The 26,618-nt window shown below is 43.8% G+C and overlaps 2 protein-coding genes and 1 long non-coding RNA gene across 3 annotated transcripts in view; 2 read left to right on the top strand and 1 right to left on the bottom strand.

Moving 5' to 3' along the window:
• The first annotated feature begins 1,255 nt into the window (after positions 1-1,255).
• Positions 1,256-17,338, top strand: LOC117879166. The gene is made up of 4 exons (XR_004646193.1): positions 1,256-1,843; positions 2,061-2,246; positions 15,133-15,501; positions 17,141-17,338. It is a non-coding gene; the product is annotated as an uncharacterized LOC117879166 (long non-coding RNA).
• Positions 2,713-25,405, bottom strand: SKP2 (S-phase kinase associated protein 2). The gene is made up of 10 exons (XM_034774159.1): positions 25,238-25,405; positions 23,181-23,440; positions 20,751-20,862; positions 19,714-19,857; positions 19,003-19,137; positions 17,341-17,439; positions 14,405-14,532; positions 12,637-12,688; positions 9,696-9,803; positions 2,713-6,182 (listed from the first exon to the last, which is right to left on the bottom strand). Exons 1-10 carry the CDS (start codon positions 25,264-25,266, stop codon positions 5,969-5,971), a joined length of 1,281 nt encoding a protein of 426 aa, XP_034630050.1. The 5' UTR covers positions 25,267-25,405; the 3' UTR covers positions 2,713-5,968.
• A 133-nt stretch (positions 25,406-25,538) lies between these two features.
• LMBRD2 (LMBR1 domain containing 2) overlaps positions 25,539-26,618 on the top strand; it is a 50,643-nt gene continuing 49,563 nt past the window's right edge. Inside the window, exon 1 of the mRNA XM_034773634.1 lies at positions 25,539-25,797. The gene's annotated coding sequence lies outside the window, so the exon portion shown is untranslated. The remainder of the gene's footprint in view (positions 25,798-26,618) is intronic.

The raw sequence follows: 26,618 nt of genomic DNA, 5'->3' as shown, positions 1-26,618 counted from the left end.
GATAGCTACCACAGTGCACCGCTTGGAATGTCGATGCTTGCCACGGTACTATGGACACACACCACCGAATTAATGTGCTTAGTGTGGACTCATTCACTCGACTTTATACAATCTGTTCCCAAAAATCGACTTCTGTAAAATCAGAGTAATTTCGTAGTGTAGACATACCCTTAGAGCTTGACTGTAGACAATGAATCGTGTGATGTGGTCTCGATGAAAGCAGGAGGCATGTAGGCAAGTATAGCGGTCAGTAGGTTTCCGGAATAGGGTGGTGTTTATGTGACCATCGCTTGTTAGCTATGTCTAGGAGGTGGATCTCTTGTGTGGACTGGTCCAGGCTGAGGTTGATGGTGGGGTGGAAATTGTTGAAATCCTGGTGGAATTCCTCAAGAGCCTCCTTCCCCCGAGTCCAGATGATGAAGATATCATCAATGTAGCGCAAGCAGAGTAGGGGCGTTAGGGGACGAGAGCTGAGGAAGGGTTGTTCTAAGTTAACCATAAAAATGTTGGCATACTGTGGGGCTATGCGGGTTCCCATAGCAGTCCTGCTGACTTGAAGGTATAAATTGTCCCCAAATCTGAAATAGTTGTGGGTGAGGACAAAGTCAAGCCACCAGGTTTGCTGTGACACTACAAAAGTGATTTTTCCTCCCTTGGTATTCTACTGTTAATTGAATTGTCTTGTTAGACTGATCACCCCCCTCCCCCCCCACACACACACACTTGGGAAGGCAACTCCCATCTTTTCATGTACTAGGTGTGTATATATATACCTGCTACTGTATTTTCCACTCCATGCATCTGATGAAGTGGGTTCTAGCCCACGAAAGCTTATGCCCAAATAAATTTGTTAGTCTCTAAGGTGCCACAAGGACTCCTTGTTATAAATGTTTCAGGATTTCCTGTAAGCTACTACTATGGTTACAGCAAGCTTTGCTTGATTTATATCTACCTAATTAATAGTACTGAATCTTTTCTTCCCCAAACAATTAAACTATCTTTACACACTTGTCTATATAATGAGAGCTAGATTTATTGTTGACATATGAATGGCCATCTTGGGTCAGACCAGTGGTCCATCTAGCCCAGTATACTGTCTTTGACAGTGGGCAGTGCCAGATGCCTCAGAGAGAATGCACAGTACCAGGCAATTATTGAATGATCCATCCCTTATTGTCCAGGCCCAGATTCTGGCAGTCAGAAGTTTAGGGATAGCCAGAGCATGGAGTTGTGTCCCTGACCATCTTGGCTAATAGCCATTAATGGATCTATCCTCCATGTACTTATCTGATTCTTTTTTAATCCAGTTATACTTTTGGCCTTCATACCATCCTGGCAACGAGTCCCACAGGTTGATTGTCTGTTGTGTGAAGAAGTACTTCCTTATGTTTGTTTTAAACCTGCTGGCTATTAATTTAATTGGCTGACCCCCTTGTTCTTGTGTTTATATGAAGGGATAAATTCCCTATTTACTGTCTCCACAGCATTCATGATTTTATAGACATTTCTTGCCCCCCCCTCCCCCGTCATTTCTTTTCTAAGCTGAACAGTATTAGTTTTTTTTTTAATCTCTCCTTATGGAAGCTGTCCCATGCCTTTTTAATCATTGTTGAACTTCTCTGCACCTTTTTCAATTCTTATATCTTTTATGAGATGAGTTGACTAGAACTGCACACAGTATTCAATGTGTGGGCATACCATGGATTTATATAGTGGCTTATATTTACTGTGTTGTCTATCCCTTTCCTAATAGTTCCTAACGTTAGCTTTTGTGACTGCTACTGCACGTTGAGTGGATGTTTTCAGGGAACTTACCCATGATATCCAGGATCTTTCTTGAGTGGTAAGTGCTAAATGAATCCCAACTATATATACAAAAATGCAGTCTGTTTTCCAACATGAATTACTCCATTTTTATCAACACTGAATTTCATCTGCCTTTTTGTGACCCAGTTTTGTGGGATCCCTTTAACTTTTTGAAGTCTGCTTTTGACTTGACTATCTTGAGTAATTTTGTATGGTCTAAACTTTGCCACCTTACTGTTTACTCCCTTTTCCAGATCATTTATGAATATGTTGAACAGTACAGATCCTTACTGATCCATAAGGACCTTCCCTCTATCCCAGGACTACTTGTTTTTGCTTAAGAGCCTTTGAGGTGGGACCTCAGTGAAGGCCTTCTGAAAGTCGAAGTACACTAGATTACCCTTGTCCACATGCTTGATACCCTTAAAGAATTCTAATGGGTGAGGCATGATTTCCTTTTACAATACTCATGTTGACTCTTCCCAACATATCTTATTCATCTTAAATATTTAATTTGGACAGGATTTAAAGCATTTTCTATTCCATCACTGTGCTAGGAGTTTAATTTTAGTGTACAGACTTGTACCTCACTTCAAGCTGTATGGACTTCAGTTTTTCTCGCATGTTCCATTTCCCCCCCATCCCTTGGTGATGGTGTGGAAAAGCTCAGTTAAAGTAGGTTTTTGCATCTTAACTGGATGACAGATTTGCACCGTCCTGATCTTGGTGAACACAGTAGCATGTTGTGAAAGTCTTCAAATAAGACAGTCCTAGAGTAAGAGTGTAGTCCAAGCACACTCATCCATAGCTGTAGCTTTTAGTGCACTTCAAGTGCATATAAACATTTCCCATTCCACAAGTGATATTTTTCAAGTTACTTTCCTGTCACCACAGCAAGAGGTTTGATAATTTTTTAAAAATTAGTTTATTGGGGTACAACAGTGAAATGCTGTAGCTTTTGCTATTACAATATTTATGGAGAGAAATACAAGTTACAATACTCTTCTGTATTCCAAGCTTAAAGACTTTCACTTGATCTAGATTTACTACTTATCAACTTTAGTTTTGTTGTAGTTTCCTAAACTATGAAACATATGCAACTGTGCTGAACCTAAGAGGAGGTTTTTTAAATGTATCAAGTTATGCAGAGAACACTTCACCCCTTAATGCCTTTGTCTTTATAATTAATTATAAGTTAAGTCTTTAGGATCCCATGCTATGAAGACCTTATTCATGCAAGGTATTTTAAAAATGTCAGGCTGCTTAGATATGTAAAAACGGGGCTGTCAGTAAACTCAGAGCAAGATGTCAAGTGGGAGAAATATTCTGAATGAAAGCAACAGATTGGCACTATTACTTCCAGTCAACACTACCCCACACCGTTATATGTGATAATAAAGGGTCTAATTCCATACCTAAATAAGTGATTCATCTCCAGCTGGAGATATTTAATGACTTTTGAATGGGTTAAGAGTCATCAGATGAGAGAGAGCATATCTTAGGCCTGGTCTACACTAGAAAATTAGATTGGCATAACTATATCACTTAAAGGTGTGAAAAAGCCCCTGAGTGGTGTAGTTAAGCTGGTGTAGCACTAGGTTGACAGAAGAATTCTTCCACTGATGTAGCTATGGCCTCTTGGGGAGGTGGATTATCTACACCAATAGGAGAATCCCTCCTGTCAGCATAGGTGTTACAGCAGTGCAGCTGTAGTGTTAAGTGTAGATGTACCCTTAATGTTTTATACTTCTGCCCCTCACTATAGCACTTGATCACCTTCCATGTAAAACTGATTAGCAATAGCCATCTCTAGTAGACTGGATGGTCCTGTGAGGTAGGGTTCGGTTGCTAGTTGGAGAGGGTGGTTGTTGTTTTTTTAAACTCCCTACTGGGGCCAGGCACAGATAGAAGGTGTTGAGTGCCATATCTTGTCACACTGGTTACAAGTATAAATTCAGAAGTGAGACTTAATTGAGCGTTACAGCAAAAGGCTGACAAACTATGGTGAATCTATTACCAGATTGGTGTGATATAGAAATGAGTATCCAGGAAGACTTAGAGTGGGCTCGATGTCTGCTAGCTGCTTAAAGTGCCAGCACAGTTAATGATACCCAGGATATGTGAATTGCTACATAAATGTTTAAACCTGCTGGAAATTTGTCAGCTGCTCCACCCCCCAAGGGAACAAGGGTGGGGGAAAAGGAAAAACTCAGGTCCTCTTTCCCTGTTATCAGCACATGTTCTATTACTGAAACTACTTTATGGTTATACAGTAGAATCTCAGTTACGAACATCTTGGGACTAGAGGTTGTTCATAAATCTGAACAAAACATAGTAGTTCTTTCAAAAGTTTACAACTGAACTTTGATTTAATATAACTTTGAAACTGCATTATGCAAAAGAAAAATGCTAATTTTAACTTAAATGAAGAGCACAAGTTTTCTTACCTCAAATCTTTAATAAAAAACAAACAAAAAAACCCCACTAAAATAAAAAGGGAAAGTTTTAACACAGCACTGTACTTTTTTCCCCATCTCTGCTACTGCCTGATTGCGTACTTGCGGTTCCAAATGAGGTGTGTAGTTGACCAGTCAGTTTGTAACTTATGGTCTACTATACATACATTTTTCTGTAGGTAACCTTATGGCCTTGGCACCTTTCTGTCTAACCACCTCAGTCATGAATAAACTTATTCTCAGCACCTCAAACATAGGGATTTACTACAGCCATTTTACAGATGGTGAACAGAAGCACAAAGAACCAGATCTAAGGCTTACTCCCATGCCTCAGCCACCTATCTATCCTTTCCCCTTTTATAGGCTTGAATAGTTATCTAGTTGTTCATTTCTATACTTTCATATTTTTCTCTCCTGAACTGCCATCAAAGTTGCTAAGTTTTGGGCAGGTTTCTTTAAAATACAAGAACTGGGACAACAGAGCCTAGAAACTTAGTTTGCCACACTTTCTGCATTGTAGAAGCTAAGGGAATCTGTGGTGACTTATATCTCCCTCGGCTATAGCAAGCATATCTGCAAGACTGCTGCTTCTGCACTGTGGAACGCTTGATGTCTATTTAAATCCCAGTGACCCCTTACATTACTTGCCCTGAAGAGCTCTGGAGTTCTGTGTATTTCCCTCTTTACTGCTCCTTAGCCCTGCAGAGTCTCAAGGGATGTGAATACAGGGCTATATAAACAGAAACCTACTAAGCTTACCTATGAAGAGATTCTTGCATTAATAATGCATCTTTAGAAACTGTGGAAATCACAAATCAGAAGAAAAATGCTGATTAAGTGGCACAGACCTGGAATGTAAGTCAGACTAAAATACCTAATAAACTTCACCCTGACAGGTGAGATCCTTGGTTTCACAAACTTGCAAAGGGTTTTCAAGTTTTAAACTCCTCAGCATGGTCATTTTGAAACACTGAGAGTCACACTTCTGTAATTGTTGGAAAAAATGCACTGTAGCTCTGTTCTACTGCCTTGTAACTAGTATCCGATTCAGCTTTCTCATAGCTCCTTTTGTATGGCTCTCACGGCACCTATTGCATTAAGAGGGTTCAGTGAATTTGGTGTCCAACGCCATGGTTTATTTCTCCCTCTTTCCCCCCTGAAGAAAGCAGATAACTGAACAAGATGGAATATTTGGTGCTAAGAGTTTAAATAGACTTAATGCCCTTACTCATTCTGAGCTCTAAAATCTGAAACCGTCAGGAAAGTACTGAGTAGTAATGAAGTAAAACAGTTCCCTGATGACACAACATCTCTACTTTGCAAGGGCCTTACCCAAAGCTATGTATTTGGAAAAATATTACAGAAGCACCTTTGACAAATAACTAGACCAGCTGCACTATTTATTACCAAACTTTCTAACTTAATCATGTTTAGCACAATTGCAAGAGTCACTTGCTTTTAGAAAGGTTTTTGCAAAAGCAAGATTGACTTTTAAAATGCTTACAATTACTCATACCTGATTGGATTTCTGGACACAGTAAGAGAAGGACAATATAAAAATATACTTATGAAAGTAAATTATAGCACAAGACCAAGTTAAAACACTTTTTACAAGAACAACTAGAGTGATGCTCCAGTGTTTGGGTTTCTTGATGAAGCAGACCACGCTTGGTGACAACAAAAGGAAATATCCAGCAAACGCTGCATCACAAACCACTGGGATTTCTCAGTGTCAGTCTGCATTTGATGCCCCAGATCTCCTGGTTCTTTTTGCTGCCAACAGTTGGCCGTGCAATGGTTGTAAAATGCGAACAATTGATCTTTATGTGGGGAAGCGTTTCTTTTAGGAGCTGTAGGGAATTGTCAGTCACTATTCCAAAAACTTGAAGAGTCTTTAGTGTGGGAATTTCACCAAGCTCACTAAAAGGGGAGAAACAAAACAAGCAGATCAGTAGGCTGCAAAAATGCCTTAAACCTTTTACCCAAACTGAATAGTACAATTTCTTTCATGAAAAGTCTGGAAAATAGTATTTTGGATAAAAATTTGTTCCTATCTTAAAAAAAATCCCTGATTTTAAATATACTTAATTGAAACTTTATGCTCTGTTCTGGTCATTCAGTAAGAAATTCAATTGCCAAACCAGCATGAATAGAGAAATAGGAATTTAAGTGCAATGAAATGTCAGTAACTTTATTCATAACCTATGAGTCTCACACATGCTAGGTTATTGCAGGACATGGTTGGTTTGTTTATTTAGTGTCTCTGCAATAGCAATGGACTATTAAAATCAACATTCAGAATAAGTGGAGCAAATTGTGCCAAAATGGTAAATCCTACACATCAGTCACCTCCTTAAATACTTTTAATAATCTTAGTTAATGATTACCTATTTTTCACAGTATGGAATAGTCTCTTATTTATCGTCAATGGTGTGCTAAGTCCTTTACAAGTGAGAACAGAGATAGACAAGAATCAAACTGTGAATGCTCAGGAAGGAGCGGATAAGGAGCTTAATCCTGATAACACAGGGCAAAAGATAACCAGACTCTGGGGTGGACAAGGTATGTGATTTTTGTGGTGGTGTTTTGAAAGGATTGAAGGGTTATGGCAACAGGCCAGATAAAGTGGTAGTGGCAGTAACAGGGTTGAGATTACAGTCTGGACAAGGGATCAGCAGAATGGAATTTGTGGTGATGTCTGAACTGGTCATACAGACCAAGTTCCTTGTGTTTGCCCAGCTATCATTTAAATGTGTATTTGCAAGTACAGTCAGGGACAGATGGATTCATGAGAAGGAACAAACACTACAGAGTTATCCCATAGCCCCACCACTATACCAGTGTTACAGGTCTTCCAACTCCCATTTTAACAGCCTAGGTTTAGGAACTGATATAGATCCATTGCAAGTTCTCATTTTTAAACTTTGTCAAACAGAATTTTATTGTAAATACATTGTTTCAACAAGTTTTATATTATTATGCATCCAATCATTTAATGTTTTGTTTTACTAAATATTATTGTTCACAATTTTTTGTGGGCCCTAGGTAAGGAGGGAATCTATCTTGGTGTTTAGAAAATAGAAATGGCTTAATGAATAATTTCCTTAAGGATATTCTACTTCAACAGCCCCTTCCTAGACAGAGGCTGCAGTAGCTCTGTACTACTGAGCAAATAATCTGAGTTTTAAAATTCCTTCAGCTCAGCCACCTAATCCTCTTAAAAGGGATATGTAAATAGTTACAGAGCTATTAGTCTGTGATAAGCTTTCACACTTAGTCCCTTCTCACTACTACTGAGAAAAGTGACACTAACATTGACATAGCTGACCCAGTAACAGACTGAAAGAGTAAAATGTTTCACCAGTCATCCTTAAGTGTCTCCATTATATATAAAAGTACTGAAGGAATCTCAGATCAGTGTAATCTGATCCTTGCACTTCTATAACGTCTTCCACCAGAGAATAACATGTCTTGGGAAGAGATTTTTAAATGACAGGCACCCATCTCCTACTGAAAGTCATTAAGAGTAAGATGCCAAACTGCACTTGGCACCTTTGAAAACTGCTCCCTTTACTAAAAATCCTCACGGACCACCATGAGACAGATGTTCCCATTTTATGGACGGAGGAAGTACAGCTAATTGATTTGCCCAAGGTCACACAGCAAAGTTGTGTTAGCATGAACAGCTTCTGATTTAATATGGAGTTTTTAAACACTCAAAGCATAACTTTCTTTAATACCCATCTAAGAACACCAATATGGCTCATCATATATTTGAACTAAAACCCAAAATGCTTTAGAATTATAGGGCAAAACAACAAGTTTCACCTGTAGTTAACTTTATAGGGCAGATCCTCAGATGGTGTAAATGGAACTAGGATAGCTCCACTGATGTCAGAACCATGCTGATTTTTTGGTCAGTTTGACAACCGTAATTTTGTATTACACAAAAAACTAAGTTAAAATATGTTCAGGTTGCAAAATCAAGCACTCAGAAGTTAGGAAATGCCAAAGTTAAGGTTGCCTATGCAACTTTAATTCATCTATTATGTCAGTCTTTAAATAGATGACTGCATACTACTTTTCTCCATGACTCTTGCCTCATTCAGTTCACAGGATGTTCCTGGTCTGAGGGAAGAATCAGGGTTGTGTAGTGAACGAGGCTGTGGCCTCAGAAGTTTTTGAAGGTGTGTAGTGAATGAGGAAGGGTACTGCAAAAAGAAAAAATGGTCTCTCTCTGCCTCTGCAACAGAGTTTCTATGAGATGCTGAGTAAGTCACTGAAACCAAACTTTTCACAGGTGGTCGCCGGTGTCATTTTCTGAGTGCCCAATGCGAGACTCTGGTGTCTGCTTTGCAAAAATGCTATGCACTCACAGCTGTAACCAAGTCAATGAGCGCAGTGATTTGACCATGTAAAAAGATATATAATAAGTACTCTGAAGAAAAAAAAAATCAGGTCTTAAGTGTCAGATTTGGCACCCATTAGTGGACACTTCTGACCTTAATCTTTTGGGGCCACATTTTTAAAGATATTTAGGTGCCCAGTGAAATTTTCAATGAGTGTTAGGCAGCTAAATATTTTTAAATCTGCCCCTCTATGCCTGAGTTATCCATCTGTAAAATGGAGATAATACCCTCATATCTTTCAGAGGTTTTGTGCAAATAAATTCATAGTTTGTGAAACATTCCAATAGTGTAGTAATGAGCATCATAGAAAAGCCTGTAAGGAAATGAATTTTATATTCAGAGCAGTGTTTGAATGATGTGCATTAAGTAAGGCATAGGGCCACAATGAGAATAAAACAAAATAGTGATTTAGTTGCTCAGAGTACCATCCATGCTGTGCACTCAATGAGACAGGGGTCCTCTGTCATGTACACAGTACATGTAATTAGATTCCCTCAATGCATACACACACAAGGAAGGCTAATTAAGGTTATATAGGCAACCTTAATTTGGGCAATTCCTGACTGAGTTTTTTACTTTGAACCTTAATATTCTTTAACTTCCTCAGTATAAAAGGTGAACTTGGAAGGAAAAAAAACACCCAGGAACTCTATTGGAATCATATTTACACCCACATGGTTCAACCAGCAGAGCTGGAACCTTTAAATCCACAGCACAGACCTATGGCACTTGAGCTAATGCATTCACTGATAGCAGTAGTAGGTTGTCATGTGCATGCACCACCACTAGAGGGAAATGTGACAGACACTTCATAGATTTTTGCTGACCCCAGCAGAGACCCAGTAATCATCAGCTCCGTTCTGCCTCTTAGTTCAAGTCTTCCTCTTGTTTTTAAAGATATTATTTGCAGTTTAAGTCTATACAGAAGTTCAGGATCTTGAGCAGTTTTTATTAAGTATTTCAGATCACCTTTTAATTCAGTTTTAATAGTAAACAACTATAACGGGTGTAAGACATTACTCACAGTAAGTCAGCAGGAGATATCTGATAACATCTACTAAGAGACAAATGCTGTAGGCAGATGAGCTGATGAAAATATTGAAAACATTCAGGCTTCAACATTGCACTGTCACTGTAATAAAGGTGATATACAAAAGTAGGATTAAAACATTCCTTTTCAAGAACACAATAGAAGCAAAGTTTCAAGTGTTTCTGAAATTCAGGGAGAAAAGTTTTGTACACATTAAACACTTATCTGCCTTCAAAAACTTTTACCAGCTTATTAATTATTTTCAAATTTAACATGTTTTCTTCCTCACATATTAGAAATTTATCACCAGTTTCTATCTTTTTTGGGGGGCAGGGGGAGGGAAGCAATAGCTTGTTTTGCAGGAAGCTGTTTTGGCACAGGAAGTTAGGTCACAAAAGGAAATTGCTCTACATGTCAAGAGTTCTAACCAGTGTTTAGTTGATATGGCAAAAACTCAAATTACACTAACATTTCATAATCATGTTACAAATGCATGACAGGTATTACTCCTGAGGGAATTCTGCACCAAAAAAATAAAAATTCTGCAGTCTATTTTAAATGTTTGCAAAATTCTGTATATTTTATTGGCCAGCATGGCAGTGGGGAGCACAGGCGACGGGCTGCATGGAGGTGGGAGATCACCCTGCAGTCCCACCTGGAAATGGAGTCAGCAGTAAGGCTGCACCTGACCCTGACACACCAAGGCCCTATCTCTCCATATCAGGTGCACCAAGATAGCAAAAGAGAGGAACAGTCTCTCGCATGCACACCCAGCCCTGGTCTCCGATCCAGGTGTCGGGCAAGCAGGCTCAGCCTGGTGCAATCCAAGCGTGGAAGGGCTTAATGTGGGTATGTGGGGTGAGAGGGTTCTGTGTGGGGCAATCTCGATGCAGATGGCTCAGCAGAGGAATCCAGTACAGGGGCGGGCGGGGGGGGGAAACGGGAGAGATGGATGCACAAGGGCTTGTTGGGGGGTTCTGGGTACAGGGGAAATGGGACTCTGCAGGGGGTACAGGTGAAAGAGGTTAGGTTGGGGGAGGAAATTGGGGCTCAGTGGGGTCCAGATCCTGGGGGAAATGGGGCTTGGTGGGGTGGAGGTCTGTATGCAGCTGGTTGGGGAATCTGAGGTAGGGGTCGCTAGGCCTACTTAACTGAGGAGCCTGAGCTGCTGCTGGGGGGACGCCACATGCTTGGCTCCCACTTACCACCCTTCTCTTCCCCATCCCATTGCCCCTCCCTACTGGCCTGTGTCCTTCCTTCCCACCCACCCCCTCCTTCCCTACTGCCTCTTCTCCCTACCCCACCACCCTTCCCCTATTTCCACCACCCTCCTTACCCTGCCCCACTGTGGGCCTTCACTCTTGTACAGAAAACAGGATGGTTCTCCAGCATGCAGAAGGGGGGCATGACCAGCACTAGGACCAAGAAGGTGGTGTCTAGCTGCAGAATCAGCAGAGCTCAACAGCACTCTCCTTCAGCTGGACAGCTCTGTGCTCTCAGCAATTGGGAGCGGGGCGTCAGTGGCATGTGACACCGTGTGCCCCCCATGCTTTGCCTCTCCCCTGGGCATCTCCACCACTGCCCCCACTCAGCTTCCCCCTCATTTTCTGCCAGTGGGGACATGAATTCTGCGTGCAGTGGTGCAGAATTCCCCTGGGGGTAAATGTGTTTAGCTTATCCCTTCCAGAAAAGTATTTTTTCTTGTCTCAGTAACTAGCATATTACCCATGAAGGTACTGTCAAGCTGTATACCCCCTATGACTTACAGTCAGCAGCACTTAATACACTGAGATCTGATATATAAGGCCACCATTTTCTCATCTGGAAGTTAGTGTACCTTAAGTCCGCTATTAACTTCAAGACTTCATAGCATTTCTCTTGACAGTCAACCCTGGCATACAGCATGTGCCCACAGCACTACAGGGAATCTCGGTAGCGGTGCAGCTCATTGGCAGCTGCCCCAAGTGAGAAGAGCCCTGAACCCAAGTAGCACAAAGGCAGCTTAAGATACCTTTGCCTCTACCCCGTTCAGGCTGCAATTTCTATCTTCTTGGGGGGCTCCAGCACAGAATCTGCTGCCTATGCATCTAGATTTCTGCCAGCAAAAGCTACAGGGACCTATGAGTGAACCTAGCCTAAAGGTTATAGCACAACTGATCAGACAGCTGGAGGCGGCAAAGGGAAGAGAGGGAGGTGCATAACCAATTCTCAAATAAATTCACCTATGTTAAAACAAGTTTTAGATGTGATCTTGTACTAAATGCTATGTATTTTTCCCCCCTTTATTATCGAACTTGCTCAGTATCAAAGTAAGCAAACTCTATAGTAACATCACAAACTGGTTTCTGTTTTCACACTCAGAACTCTCAGCCCAAAAGGTGAGTTTCAGAAACTTTCTGGGAACAATTTCTGTCTCAAGGAATTTTTTTGGGGGTAAAGTTTGAGCAGAATACCTTCAAAATGTTGGAGCCGGCCTCAATGTGATTGGGGAGGCAAAGAGGGGGCAAGAATTACCATTAAGAAAATCCCAGCATATTGTGATAGTCAGTACTACAGCAAACAGGAAACCATGGGTACAGTTTAAGAACCTGATCAGAACAGACCCAGATGAACCCTGAAATTTAGCAAAGAAATAAATCTTCCAAGGAGTGACATCTGTGCTAGGTTTGGGGGAGAGAAAAGGGGGAAAGAGAGAGAAGATCTTGCCTGAAGGTGCTCAGAAACAACAGAGATGAGCCTGGTGAAAATGTATGTAGATATCGATCACTCACAGGTTCCTCTGGCTTATGCTAGCACAAACCCAGATGCACAGGGGCAGATTCTGTGCTGTGGCCCCAGAGAGACAGAAGTTGTACCCTGAATGGAGTAGGGGCAAAGATGTCTTTATACTGTTTGGATTCAGGACTGCTGAAGAGTTTCTGATACAGTTTTTTACCTTAAATCTAACTGGATGAGATAAGGGCATCTTGTCACCAATGTCTTGATATCTGGAAGGGGGAAAAAAACCAAAACAAATGTACATAAATCAGCCAGGCATTTTTTCCCAGCAATATTACAGCTTTTCCTGACCAGTAAAAGCTACCTTTTAAAGTTGCATGTGGTTTGAATTATTCACCGCTAATCATTCACTGCTAACATGGAGTAAGTTCCATGTTTTCTACCAACGTGAGTTCTTGACAAAAGGTTGCACTTGTTTTAAAGAACATTTGTATTGCACTTGAAACATATACCAAATCTTTTTCACCTACTGTTGTCCAGTGTAGATCCTTAAAGGATTTAAATTGTCTTAGCTTTGTCAAAAAAAAAAAAAAAAAAAAAAAAAAAAAAAAAGTGCCCCTGAAATGCCATTTGCTCTATCAATATACAGTAAAAGCTTTTTTAACCGGCATGCTGGGGGAATGGGGGATGCCGGTAAATTAAAAATGCCGGTTAACTCAGAGGGAGGGTTTTGGAGTGCGGGGCGGGTGCAGGGCAGGGGCGTGGGAGGAGCTGCGGGACACAGGCTCTAGGAAGGAGCTTGGGTCCGTGAGGGAGCTTGGAACGGGGTTGGGGTGTGAGAGGGGGCTCGGGGTGCCAGATGGGAGGGCACGCACCTCCAGCGGCTCCTTGTCCCTGCTACTCCTGGCGGAAGCATGGCCAGACAGCTCTGCAAGCAGGCACATTGCCTCAGTCTGCGGGTGCCGCCCCCCCACAGCTCCCACTGGCCGTGGTTCCCAGGCAATGGGCTGGGCGCCGTGGAGTCCGCGCTCGGGGACTCGAGAGCAGGGACAGAGGTAGCATGCCTGCAGAGCCGTCTGGACGCACCTCCGCCAGCAATAGTGGGGATGGGGATCTGCTTGTATGGAGCCGCTGGAGGTGAGCACCCCCCCCCCATCCAACATCCTGAGCCCCCTCCCCTGCCCCAAACCCCGTCCCAGAGTGCATCCCACAGCACATCCCGCGCCCGTCCTCTGCCAGCCCCGCACCAACCGCACTATAAACCGGACTTTCAGTGCAGATCAGAAATGCCGGTTTATAGAGTTTGCCGGTTGGTGAAGTGCCAGATAAAAGAGCTTTTAATGTACCAGCCAGAAAAACATTTGCATTTAGTCACTATTCTCTTAATAGGAGAAATGTACTAGGTTTACAGGCATTCTGAAGCACTCCAAAACTCATTCATGCAACTGAAAACCACTACACAATTTCCATCATGTAGAACACACTCATCTTTGTAGCGACTGGGTTTTTTGGATACCTGAAGTTTTTCCTGTGTAAATCAAAGTTTTGTAATTTCTAAGTTCTTTCCTCATGACTAAAAATTGTATTGTTTGATTGCCTTTAATTGTAAGCTCTGTAAAACAGGGACCACCTTTTCATTATGTGTGTACAGCAATGAGCCCAGTGGGGCTCAGATTCCTGATTGTTGCGTCTAAGTGCCATTAAGCATTAATAATAATATAATAAAGTGGTTATCAGTGTTTCAGAGCTCATGTACAAACATTAGCAATAATGCAGGTTAAGTTTTAGGGTTAATGTTTTGTTTTATGAATTGTACAACATAAAGCACACCCTCATGGGGGCAAAAGCACCATTGCATTTGAAATCAATACTCTGGGTCTGACAGACCAAGAGAAGATGCAAACAGTTAAACAATCACAGCTACACTTAATTAAGGTTCCACATATCATTCCACTAGAACACCAGTTCTCAGTGCTGCTATTTACCTGATATCTGTAGACTTTGTCTGTATCCGCTAAAATTTAGTTGGGTTACATTTGCAGAAATGTGGTTGACTGCTGCTTTAATGTGATCAGTTGTGAAGTCACACCAGGACAAGTTTAGCTCTTCTAATCTATGCACAAATAAAAATACATCCATTTGGAAGCACTGCAGAAACATAGGTTTGGCCTTAAAAGCATCCACATACTATTCAAATACCATATATATCAAACTGTACATGAGATATATACCATCAAGTTTCTTCATTAATGACCCCAAATTTCAAGAGATCAGATTAAATAGATGGCACAGAGGAATAATAATGGAATAAAGAGCATCTTGGTTGTCAAAATGCATCAAGCCAGCAATGGCAAAGTAATCATCATTTGTTGTTGCTGTGAAGTGGGCTATCTACCATAGTCTGGTTCCTAACGGATAAGAGTCCACCTTTAAAGAAGAAAAATACAGCTATTTGCTCCTTAACCTATCTATTATTAATTGGCCATCTGATTTAGTTTGTGTCTATTTTTTATAATGTACAGAAATATCATACATGTTTTGACTACAACCCTCTTCAACCCTTCACAAGTTGCTTGTCTTAGACTGTAAGCTCCTTGGGGCAGGGACTGTGTACTCCTTTGTGTGGACAATGTTTTGTACATTGTGGGTGCTACCAGATTGCAAATAAATAACCACTGCTCCTGACCATTTTTTTTTGATTGTCTCAACGTAGGTCAAAGAAATGAGTCACCCTCTCATCCTACAGTGACTTAGGACAGAGTTAAAAACATATTGGCGAGGCAAAGAAATGTACACGATGTATCAACCCCGCACTGGGCCAACAGGGACTGACCAAGTATTATGGGCCCAGGAGACCAGGCCCCCTCACCTCTGCTGCGCATGGTCCAGGTGGAGGGGACAGATAAAAGGAGGCAGCTCAGCTCAATCGGCGTTGGTGAAAGAAGAGGAAGGAGGTGTGCTGCAGGCTCCTGCAGAGGAACCATTGACTCTCCATGGATCTGGACTATGCTGTGGATGACCAGCTGACTGCAGAGACACCGAGCTGCTGCCAGCCGAGGAGATGCCCAAGATGGGCTTTATGGTAGGAAGAGACCCAGGGAATCTGTTAGGAGCGGATACTTGAACCCTGTATAGAGAGTTTACCAGCTTCACAGGGCCCTCGGTCGGAACCCGGTGAAGTAGGGTAGGCCTGGGTCCTCCTGCCCCACTCTTGCCACTAGATGTGGCTACCATGGTCTTCCAATATAAACCGATTGTTTGCTCTGCCCTACCCAAAGGATCAGAGTCCCAACTGCTTGTGTTTGCCTCAGCCAGGAAAACCACAGACTGCTTGTTTGCTCTGCCTCAACAGGGGTCCTGGAGCCCTTGATCGTGATCATTTGGCACAACAAGGAATCTCGACAACCTTGTGACTGGGTGTGTCAATCCCACACTGGGCAAACAGGGGCAGCTCCCACTTAACACACCAAGCCCCCGTGACATGCTGTGTGGCACTAGTCCTGTTACTTACTATCAAAATATAGCACCACCTAAAGCAGCGTTTCCTCAACCTGTGGATCGGGACCCAAAATTGGCTCATCAGAATGTTTCGAAGGGTCCCGTGGCAGCTCCTGTCCCCTGGGGCTGGCCGGGCTCGCCACCTTGCTCCAGGCACTGCAACCTCTGGGGTCCCAGTGCCACTAAGATTTGGCCCAATTGTCATGATGACGGGAGTCTGAGAAGGCCAAATTTGAGTGAGTGGCACTGAAACCCCATGAGCCAGGTCACAACTCTACTCACACAAATTTGGTCTAGTCAGGGAGGCGTGGCCAAACCTGAGCAGCGCTGCAACTCCGGAGGTTGCAATGCCTAGAACGCAGAGCCAAGCCCAGCCAGACCCCCAGCACAGCAGCTGTAGGAGCTGCCACTATGGAGTGAGTGCCAGGCAGAACCTAGCTTCCCCCCCTCTCCCTCCCAGGGTGCAGGATCTGACTGAAGCCACCCCTGGGGGCTTCATCCCCAGACTATTTACTGGGTCACGACAGGCCATAAACATTTACAAATGGGTCCTGAGCCCAATAAGATTGAGAACCACTGGCCTAGAGGTCCCAACCAAAGATCAGGACCTCATTCTGCTAAGCAGTGCATATACGTGTAGTAAACAGACAGTCACGGTCCTAAACAGGGACAATCTATAAAACAAAGAAAATATTCCCATTTTACAGACTGCAAATTGTGGCATAGAGATTAAGGTTTTATTTACACAACTTGCACGGTATAACTGAGGAAGTATGTTTAAACCCGCAGTACATTTTAAGCTTGCCTTTGCATTAAGTAGTTTCGCCAACATTACACAAGAACTCTGGATTCATTTTCTGCCACAGATCTCCCAAGTCCCAGTTCAGTGCCTTAAGAACAGACCATCCTTCTTCACGTTGGCAGATCACAGAACGTTAGTCTCCACAAGCTGTCAAATTTTTATAACGGTACTACATCAGCATTAGAACGTCTCTATGTGTCTGAAGGATTATTTTAACATCTTTTAACATCACGTGATCTTTTCTACTATCAAAGCTGCACACTTTGTGTAAAGGGGGCTCATCAGATGCCATTTCACAATTTTTAAAGACACACTTTCATGTTGACCGAGTTTGACTTGTTGCTCTTTCAATAAGGAAATCAACTTTAATTATGTCTGTTTTTGAATATCCTCATGCAAACTTTTTTTTTTTCCTTTTCAGATAAATGTACCCTTCTTTAAGGAAGAGAAGTTTAACAAAAACATGAATTATCTGAATCTTCAGCAAAGAAAAATACCCTATTTAGATGTTCAAGAACACAAATTATAGTTCATAAAAGTTATACACACATGCCAGTGGGGTGCTCAGATGATCATTTCTCCCAGGAATATCAACAAGTGCATAAATTAATTCTGTCTTACCCAGAACAGCTGATCAACATTATCTCCAATGCTTCTGCAGAAAATTCAGAACATCCAGAGAGATTTAATCGCACCAAACTGGAATTCTGAGCGATGCTTCTGTAAAGACCACAGATGGAGAGTCAGAATGCTTTCACATCTCTCCTGGGATCAATTTTATAATTTGTTTTCATAATTTAAAGTTCCAGGCTCAGGATGGCCTTAATTTAGTAAAGATACATTTGTACAATCTTTGCCTAGTGCAGGGGTTCTCAAACTGGGGGTCGGGACCCCTCAGGGGGTCACAAGGTTATTACATGGGAGGAGAGGGGGTCGCGAGCTATCAGCCTCCATCCCAAACCCTGCTTTGCAGCCAGCATTTATAATGGTGTTAAATATATTTTGAAGTGTTTTTAATTTATAAGGGGGGTTGCACTCAGAGGCTTGCTATGTGAAAGGGGTCACCAGTACAAAAGTTTGAGAACCACTGGCCTAGTGAACCCTAGGTTTTCAATTTAACAGTTAAATAGAAGTTCTGTAACTGTTTACCTGCTGCATTAGTGTACTGGATAAATCATACACTTGAAGAGGGCTATAACCCCTACGGTCCTGGCCAAATTCCTATTTGGATATTTACATTCTGCCTAATTGAATGTTTCCTTGCAGTTTTAATGTTCCTCTACTCTTCCTGTTACTATGTGCTGTTAAACAGCTGCCATGTTTCACCACAGAGGTGGCTGCATTTTTGTGACGGATAAAGCAATTATCCCATTTGTAAAATAAGCCTCAATCCTGTAAATAGATGGGTTCAAGGGTCTGCATAGGCACAAGTGTGTCCTTGCTGAAGTCTGTGCTATTTACAAGATGAGAGCCTACATTTGTAAGTTGCCTGGGGAGCCTTCTGCATACAAGAAGGCATATCAATAAAAGTTATTGAATACTTCTTGCAATGAGGCGGAGTGGCCTCATTCCAGCACAGAGGAGGTTAACTCACCCTGTTGCGCTCAGCTAACCCCGTCCCGTCTCTCTCTCGCAGAAAGTGCGGGGGCGGGACATGTAGTATAAGAACAGGGCCCAGCAGCTCAGTTAGAGCAAGACCAGGGAAGGAGCAAGACGTCTGTCCCAGGGAGCCAAACAGTTAGCAGAGCCCACAACTGGCTGTGGCAAGTGATGACCCTCCAGAGCCAGCTTGGAGGGAAGGCAAACTGCTACCCTGGAAGACTGAGAAACCCAACTAGGGAGTGGAAAGTGGACCGTCTGACAAGGAGAGGGGGAACCAGGCCCTGGTGGCCATAGAGCAGCCCCACAAGATGCTGGTAGGAAGTAGCCGAAGGAACAGAGACATTGACCCCACGTACTCCCAGCAACCCCACAATGGAATCACCTGTCATTTCTAGCGTCCTGGGCTAGGACCTGGTGGAGCAGGGTGGGTCCGGGTTCCCCTGTCTCCAACCCCCCACTTTGGGCTGGATGAGTGCTAACCCTTAGGTCAGAAGGCCAGAGCCACTGACTGTTGACTTGCTCGGCCCTCATTCAGGAGACCTAAGCTGCTACTTGCTCAGCTGCAAGCTAGGATGCCTGATAGACTAACCAGGCATGAGCGCTGATTCCCTGATGCCACCAAAGGGGGTGCCCGTGGTCCTGAGATGCAGGAACCTTACACTTCTGAACATGCCCACTCACCTAATGATATCATCAGAAAGCACCAGTCCTTCCAAGCTGAGGTTCTGTAGTCGATCACAACGACAAAGAACAGTATGGAGATCTGCAACATTTATTGTGCAGTTGGACATGTCCATATGTTGCACTCTAAGAGGTCTAAAGAGGAGAAAGGCAGACAATACAAAATGGATTTTAACGTTTTTCTAAAATTGAGATAGTATACTGTATTTGTATACCACAAGTGAATGCATAAAATATATATATGCTTTAATGCATGTCTGATCCATCAATATTACTAAGCTGGTTACCAAAACTGCAAAATTCTATTTACTTTGAGGCATACAAATCTTTAAGACTCATAATAATATCTCTGTTTATGCTAGAGTTAAATCATATTTCCTTTAACTTTGCATAGAAATATACTTCAGTGGTCAGTAGTTCTTGGTTCTAAAAAAAAAAATTTTTTTTACTGAATAACGGCAGTAGACTATACTTCTCAAGATTGTGTTAATCAGTTCTTGAACAATTCTGAATCAAGTAAGAACAGAATGCACTTCCCCTGATATTCAGCCCAGTGCCTTATTCCCTGCTCCATGATGCCGCCATTCTAAAATTTATAGATGCCACAAGTGTGACAACCAGAGATGCTAAATCAAAGAGATTGGTTGAACTATATGAAAAACTGAAAGGGAGACTTTGTTCCAGGGCACCAAGAGATGGTGACAGCCTTACCGGTTGTTTTTAAACAGTGGTTTCCCAATACAGGATCTTGGACAACGGAATACAGTTACACCTACAGGGAGCAACTGCCCAATCACTCCTGGCAGCAGATTTTTACCAGTCAGATCAAGTGTCAGCCAGAGCGATTCATCAAACCTAGGGAGGAAAGGAGTTTGATTGTTAGTAAGTAATCGAAGGCCAAAGCAAAGGACACTGCCATCAACAGCTTTTAATATTATAAATTAATGTGCAAAACAAGGAAATCAACTCAGCAAGGATTTACTTATACAAACATTACTGACCGGTTTCAGAGTAGCAGCCGTGTTAGTCTGTAAACGCAAAAAGAACAGGAGTACTTGTGGCACCTTAGAGACTAATAAATTTATTTGAGCATAAGCTTATTTGTTTGTAAATTTGTTAGTCTCTAAGGTGCCACAAGTACTCCTGTTCTTTTTACAAACATTACTGAGATTTCTCACTGATCTGACTGCAAAGCACATTTGTATTCCTGAATATGAAGAGCCAAGATACTGTATGAAACTCTCTGCAATATTTGACAGGGATTGAAGACCCAAGGAGAGCAGAAATTTTGCTCAACTGAATTGGGGTTCCATTGGTCCCAAGAAGAGGGAACAGGAGAGCAGGGAAGTTGGAACTTTTGCTGCTTTTCCCAGAGAAGGGAAGCAAGAAGTAGAGGGTCCAAGTGGAGAAGTGTGGCTGGGAGACTGCAGTCTCCTGCAAGTACTGGAACTCTGTGGGAAAGGGGCATTATTTGTTTAGTGGGAAGCAAGCTGTAAGGAATTTGGGGGAAGATAGGAGTCTGGAATTAATGAATGGAACGGGTGGGTGCATGATAGAAGAGCTCAGAGAGAGAGAGAGAGAAAGTGATCATGACCCCAGGTTTCATTATTGGGAGGGCTGGAAGAGAGCAGAGGCTTTAAATTAGCTATGGGCACAGCCCAAATGCATCAAGATGCGAATGAGACCATTTAACAACCTTTAAAAAGCAACACCGTTCGCAACACCTACAAGTAAAAAGCAATACTCACGCTAGGCGTTGCCACCTCTTGCAAATCTGGGAAACTTTTAGCAGGTCAGCTAGGGGTAAGTATGCAAAGATCCCCAATAGCAATTCATCTGGCAGTGCATCCCAAGAAATACCTTTAAGAAAACAGTTAACAGGTTTTACATAGATCTGATTCATTTTTGTCCACTGATTAGACCAGTGGTCTCCAAAGTGCTTCATCTTCAGTTCGGGTAGGAGTCTGAGCGTCTTTTTTTTTTTTGCTTCGGCAAAAATGGTAGAGTCGGCGTGGCAGCGGGTGTGTGCTCAAAATTTTTTTACTGATAGGGGTGCGCAATCAAAGAAGTTTGGAGACCACTGGATTAGACATTTCAACAGTTTTGCCATTAAACAAAAATATTAAAGACAACAGAAAAATTCCCTGCCCTACCATCACCACTTCATTTCCTTGTTGATCTATGGATACACTAGTCCACTACTTCGGTACTTACATTTCCTTAAGGAAAGTGGAAAGGTGCTGTGTGCGTAGGTGCAAAAATAGCTGCCAACAGCACTGTCCCACATTTATCTTCTGAAGCCTGTTTGTCCAACCCATCGTGTTCTGAGAAAGTGTGTGAAGGGTTCCAAAACCAGAATCTTTCTCTTGTGCAATTAGCCCTTCTTAAAATTCATGACTCTCCTGACTACAGCCCCTAATACATATTGTGATATTGCTTTTTTGAGCTATTTCACCTTCCTAATATCCAAGCATTCTTTTCTTAAGCAAGTACATTTTCAAGGAACTACGTATATCTAGAAAATGCTGTTACTGCTCCTGGGTCTGTGGAACAAAGGAAGAAGGGATTCCCTAAATGGGATGGGAGACTGTACATTTTAGATAGGAACCCCAGCCAGCACTTCCCAGATCACAAATTTATCTGAAAAGAAATATTTGTCAGGTTGGGCATAAATGAGAAGAGTGGCAGTTCAAAAAACAGCCCGTGTAAACTCACCAGAATACCATAAAGAAAGTCATAAGCATTAGTAAGTTACTAGATGGTAAGGAGGAGACTCAAACTGAGATCTTATGAAGGCCCTGAGAATATTCATCTCTTGTGACGTTTAGATCAGAGGTCTTCAGATAGTATAATCTGTTGCTGGAAAGATGTTTCTGAATCTATCTGAGTTGATCTCTTTTTAATCCACCCTCTGTTGGCCAAAACTGCTGTAACTACAGATCTGGGAAATGGGCGAAATCCAAAATCCTATTTAATCCTTATTGAAGAAAACAGATTAGAAGAAATGATGGGCTACATAGTAGCTATCAGTCTCTATGACCCATGGGAAATATTTTCTCCAGATATGATAAAATACTATCCATTCACAGGTCTCCTTTAAGGAAGCAATAGAGTAATAGAATATTAGGATTGGAAGAGACCTCAGGAGGTCATCTAGTCCAACCCCCTGCTCAAAGCAGGACCAATCCCCAGACAGATTTTTGTCCCAGATCCCTAAATGGCCCCCTCAAGGATTGAACTCACAACCCTGGGTTTAGCAGGCCAATGCTCAAACCACTGAGCTATCCTTCCCCATCAACCACTTCCTAACAGTAACTCTCTCTTGAGGGCATACAGGCTCGTCTCGATGTGGGAGGGGAAAGTCAAACTTGTGTGTGTTTCTTTCAAGTCTCTTTCTTTTTTACCTCCCATAATTCACTAGATCCAGGGACTAGAGCAGAGGTGGGCAAACTATGGCCCGTGGGCCACATCCAGCCCACGGGACCATCATGCCCAGCCCTTGAGCTCCCAGCCGGGGAGGCTAGCCCCCGGTCCCTCCCCAGCTGTGCAACCCTCCCCCGTAGCTACGCCGCTGCACAGGCAGCGCACTCCTGCAGGGCAGCATGTTTGGCTCTGGCCGGGTGGCACGGCGGCCAGACATGCTGCTCTAAACAGCATGGTAAGGGGGCCGGGGAGTTGGATAAGAGGCAGGGGGTCCCGGGGGCAATTGGATGGGGTGGAGGGGCAGTAGGGGGACGGGGGATTGGATAAGTGAGGGAGTCGCAGGGGGCCTGTCGGGGTCAGGAGTGTGGATAGGGGTTGGGGCAGTCAGGGGACAGGGAAGGTTGGATAGGGGGTGGTGTCCCGGGGGACAGTTAGGGGCCGGGGGTTAGGGGACAAGGAGCAGGGGGGGTTGGATGGGTCGGGGGTTCTGAGGGGAGCAGTCAGGGGATGGGAAGTGGGAGAGGTCAGATGGGGGCAGGGCAAGGCTGTTTAGGGAGGCACAGCTTTCCGTTTTCGGCCCTCCATACAGTTTTGCAACCCCAATGTGGCCTTTGGGCCCAAAAGTTTGCCGATCCCTGGACTAGAGTCTGCTCCGAGACATCAAACTTTGTAAGAAGCAACTAAACTATTAGTGATTTGCAGTACCTGACCTCAGTCATTATCATTGTTACAAGCCTGGGCTGCTGTTACTCTACCTGACTCTGTCTCTCGGAGCAGCCTAGGCCTGCGTGCAATCACAAAGTCCTTGTCCTTCTCTTTCACTTTCTGTCGTTTCTGAGGAGGATAAAGAGACACTAGCAGCTCCTGAGGGGTGTTCTCACTGCCCAGCTTCTCTTTCTTAAGGACAGACACTCCCATGCCGGAGAGTAGCTCTGATGTCTTGGTGGGGTCCCATGACCATGTGAAGCTTGTGGAAACATTGCTGTCTGCAGCTGGGATTTCCTGGAGATGTCTCCTGCAGGAACAGCACAAGTCACACTCATCCACTCCAACACCAAATGTCGGAATTAGAAGTATATAGAAAGACAACACAAAATGGCACAGGTGGCTGCACCTACACCCCCTACGATAAGCAATACAATTCAGTGAAAAATCAATAACAATGCTTTGTACTTCTATAGCATTCAAAAATCCTATAGGGCTTTACAACACCTCCAGACCTGGGATACACATAAGGATCAAACTGAACAGATTTATGTGATACTCTGTGGGGGAAATAGTCTGAAACACACATACTTAATGGAAAGAAGTAACCTGGGAAGCAGAAATGCTGAAATGGACCCACTTAGGGTGACGAGTAAATCAGAAAATGACTTTGCAGCACGATATGGTTGCAAAAAAAATATTACAATTTTGAACAGTGTCATCACAAAGGGATGGGATTCTAGTCAACAGCAACAAAGCAGAGATATTGCCTCTGTGGTGAGTTAGAATACTGCACATTATTATCATGCTTCAGAATAGTGTGCCAAAGAAATTGGTGGAAATCTATTTGTTTGGGTCTATTACAATGAGACTGCACAAATAACTGGAAGAAAGTCCTGCAATGGCTGGGGTTACAATGAATGATCTAACAGGTCTTCTCCATCTTTCATTGCCAGAATAGCTTCATCCACCTAATGTGAACTCTGTGCAGTTTACAATCTATAGTCAAGTGAGAGATCTGGTGATTTGAATAAAGAACTGAGAGTCAAGAAATTGAATTCTAATCCTGCCTCTGAAATGGACATCTATTTTTAAGCTCTTTTGCTTCAATTTCCTCACCTATAGAATAGTGATTACTTATCTACCTCCCAGGGGAATTAAAGATTACAGTGTTTGTACAGCACTTTGAAATACTGCAGTGAACTAGTTAGTGCGTAGATGTACCCTTATCACTTACTGTATAGAGTCAGCACTGCTCAAAGTGTGTATCACAGGCCTTGTACTGCTAACAGAGACTCTCAGTTAGCACAAATGATAGGCATTTATTCTCCATTTTGGTCCTATTATCACCATGAAGTTCTAAGTAGCCATAGTGTGATGCAAAGTGACATCCGTGAAGACCCAGAGGGCCAAAGACACAACCGTCAACAATGAGTATGAACTCACTTAACCTCAGATGCTTGAAAACATGTTTCATTTATAGAGGGAACTATAATGAACTGGCCAATAGCTGTAGGTCTCTGCCCTACACTGTGTAGATAATCAGAACTACTCGGTTATGTCCACACTGCTATCCACTAATGGAGATTCTGTTTTAGCTCAATCAGTAGGGCCTGTGTCTTCGAAACAGAGGGGAATCTAGCTGCACTACTGCTATAAAGTTCCAAATGGTCACAACTACAGCACAGTAAAAACTGCAAACTCCTCTGTGAACACGGGTTTGTTACAGGATCACTGTATTTTGGACAATACTACACACATACACACCTCTCCAAGTCACCACCATCCAGGCTATTGGCCCCCATAGCTCAGCCCCGCTCAGATTTCCGCCAAAATCACATGGCTACCTGCTATTAACTACCCGTAGCCTTGGGGGATGCAGATGCGGTTTCCCATCTCCTGGGTAGAGGTGGAAGGGGCAGAAGCACGTACAATATACCGCAGCGTTAGGGATCTAACATCGCGTAGACAAACGGATAACAAAGCCCAGTGCAACACAGCAGCAGCCTATGCTTTGAGCGGCAACTACCACCACTCACTCCTTCCCTCTGCAACACCCAGTGCAGCCCACCCCGAGCATGCCAGCTGCCCCCGGCCGCCGCGTTACCTGTGCATGGTGGCCTGGCGCAGAGGCATTAGAAGCTGGGAGCCTTGGTCCCCGCACTAACCCGCAGCAGGAGCGACCGTCCCTTCCCGCGCCTCCTCTCTGCGCAGCAGCAGCACCACCGAACTGAGCGCGGCTGGGGTAACGTTCCATTTCCCAACGCGCGCGCGCGCTACTCCTAACGGAAGTAGGGATAGCAGCTGGGGCAGAGGCAGCCGCAATGCCTCCTGGGATATGTAGTTCAGCGGCGCCGGAGTCGGCCTACCCAGAAGCCCGTGCGGCCCGGCTGGGCGTCGGTCGATGACGTTGTTGGACGGCGAGCGATTGGCCAAAGGGAAATGTCAGCAGCTGGGGAACCGGCTGTCCCAGTCGCGGTGACACGGAGGAAGCCGGGCCTCAAGGGAATTGTCGCCGGGTGTTGTGGCGCAGTTTGAAACCCCCCTTCGGACTTGGGCCATCGGTCGCTGAGCCAGGCGCCCGGGGCAGCCGCCGCAGCCGGGGGAGGATGGAGACGGGCGGAGTCTGGCGGAGGCCCCGGTGCTGAGAGAGTGGCTCAGCCCCAGGTGAGTCAGCGGGGTGGCTTGGCCTGAGGGATCGCCCCCGACACCGCCCTCCCCAGCTGCTCCCTTTGTCCCGCTGTGGCCAGAGAGCAGCCATGGGCAGGGGTGCGGGGCGGCCTTGGGAGAGAGGGGCCAGTTTTGTGTCACCAGGGCGGGAAGAGGGCACAGGGGAGCATGATAGCGGGGGGCGTAGAGGGTGTACGGGGCAGCACGGCGGTAGAGGAGGGGCCTTGGGGGGTACACGGGGGCGGTGAAGGGTGTAAGGGGGAGTAGGGAGTGTACGGGGGCGGCACGGCGGTAGGGTGAGGGGCCTTGGGGGGTACACGCCCCCCCCCCCCCGGGTGATTTGTGGGCTCAGAGGACAGGCCTCTTTTCCAGGTAGGGCCCCACAAAGTGAGTTCAGAAAGGAAGATGCACCTATACAGTTCAGAATGGCTGGTACTCTGAATAATAGGCACTCTTCAGATGGGACATTAAAAACTGAGCTGTGTCTGCTCTCAGAATAGGTTTGGAGGGTTTTTTAGGAGGTAAGAAATAAGTGTGTTTATGCTGCTGTCCTCGAGCAATTTTCCCTATCTTTCCAAGACCCACAATTGCTGAATAACATATTTATTATTTTTGTACCCCAAAGTGTGTTAGATGCTTAAAGACAAATAGACAGATCCCTGCCCCAAGGAGCTTACAGTCAGATTCTGCTTTACTGTCAACTTCTCATTCCCAAAGAGTAAGAGTCATTGTGCTAGTCATATTACAGATTACTAGGTTCTTCTCCAATGTACTGACAATGTGATTGACTAGTCAAGTTTATCATATTTTGTATAGCT

This window comes from Trachemys scripta, chromosome 6 (genome assembly GCF_013100865.1).
Source record: "Trachemys scripta elegans isolate TJP31775 chromosome 6, CAS_Tse_1.0, whole genome shotgun sequence".
Classification (NCBI taxonomy): Eukaryota; Metazoa; Chordata; order Testudines; family Emydidae; genus Trachemys; species Trachemys scripta.
Note: the sequence above shows the minus strand (reverse complement) of the source record. Positions and strands in the feature narration are given on the sequence as shown.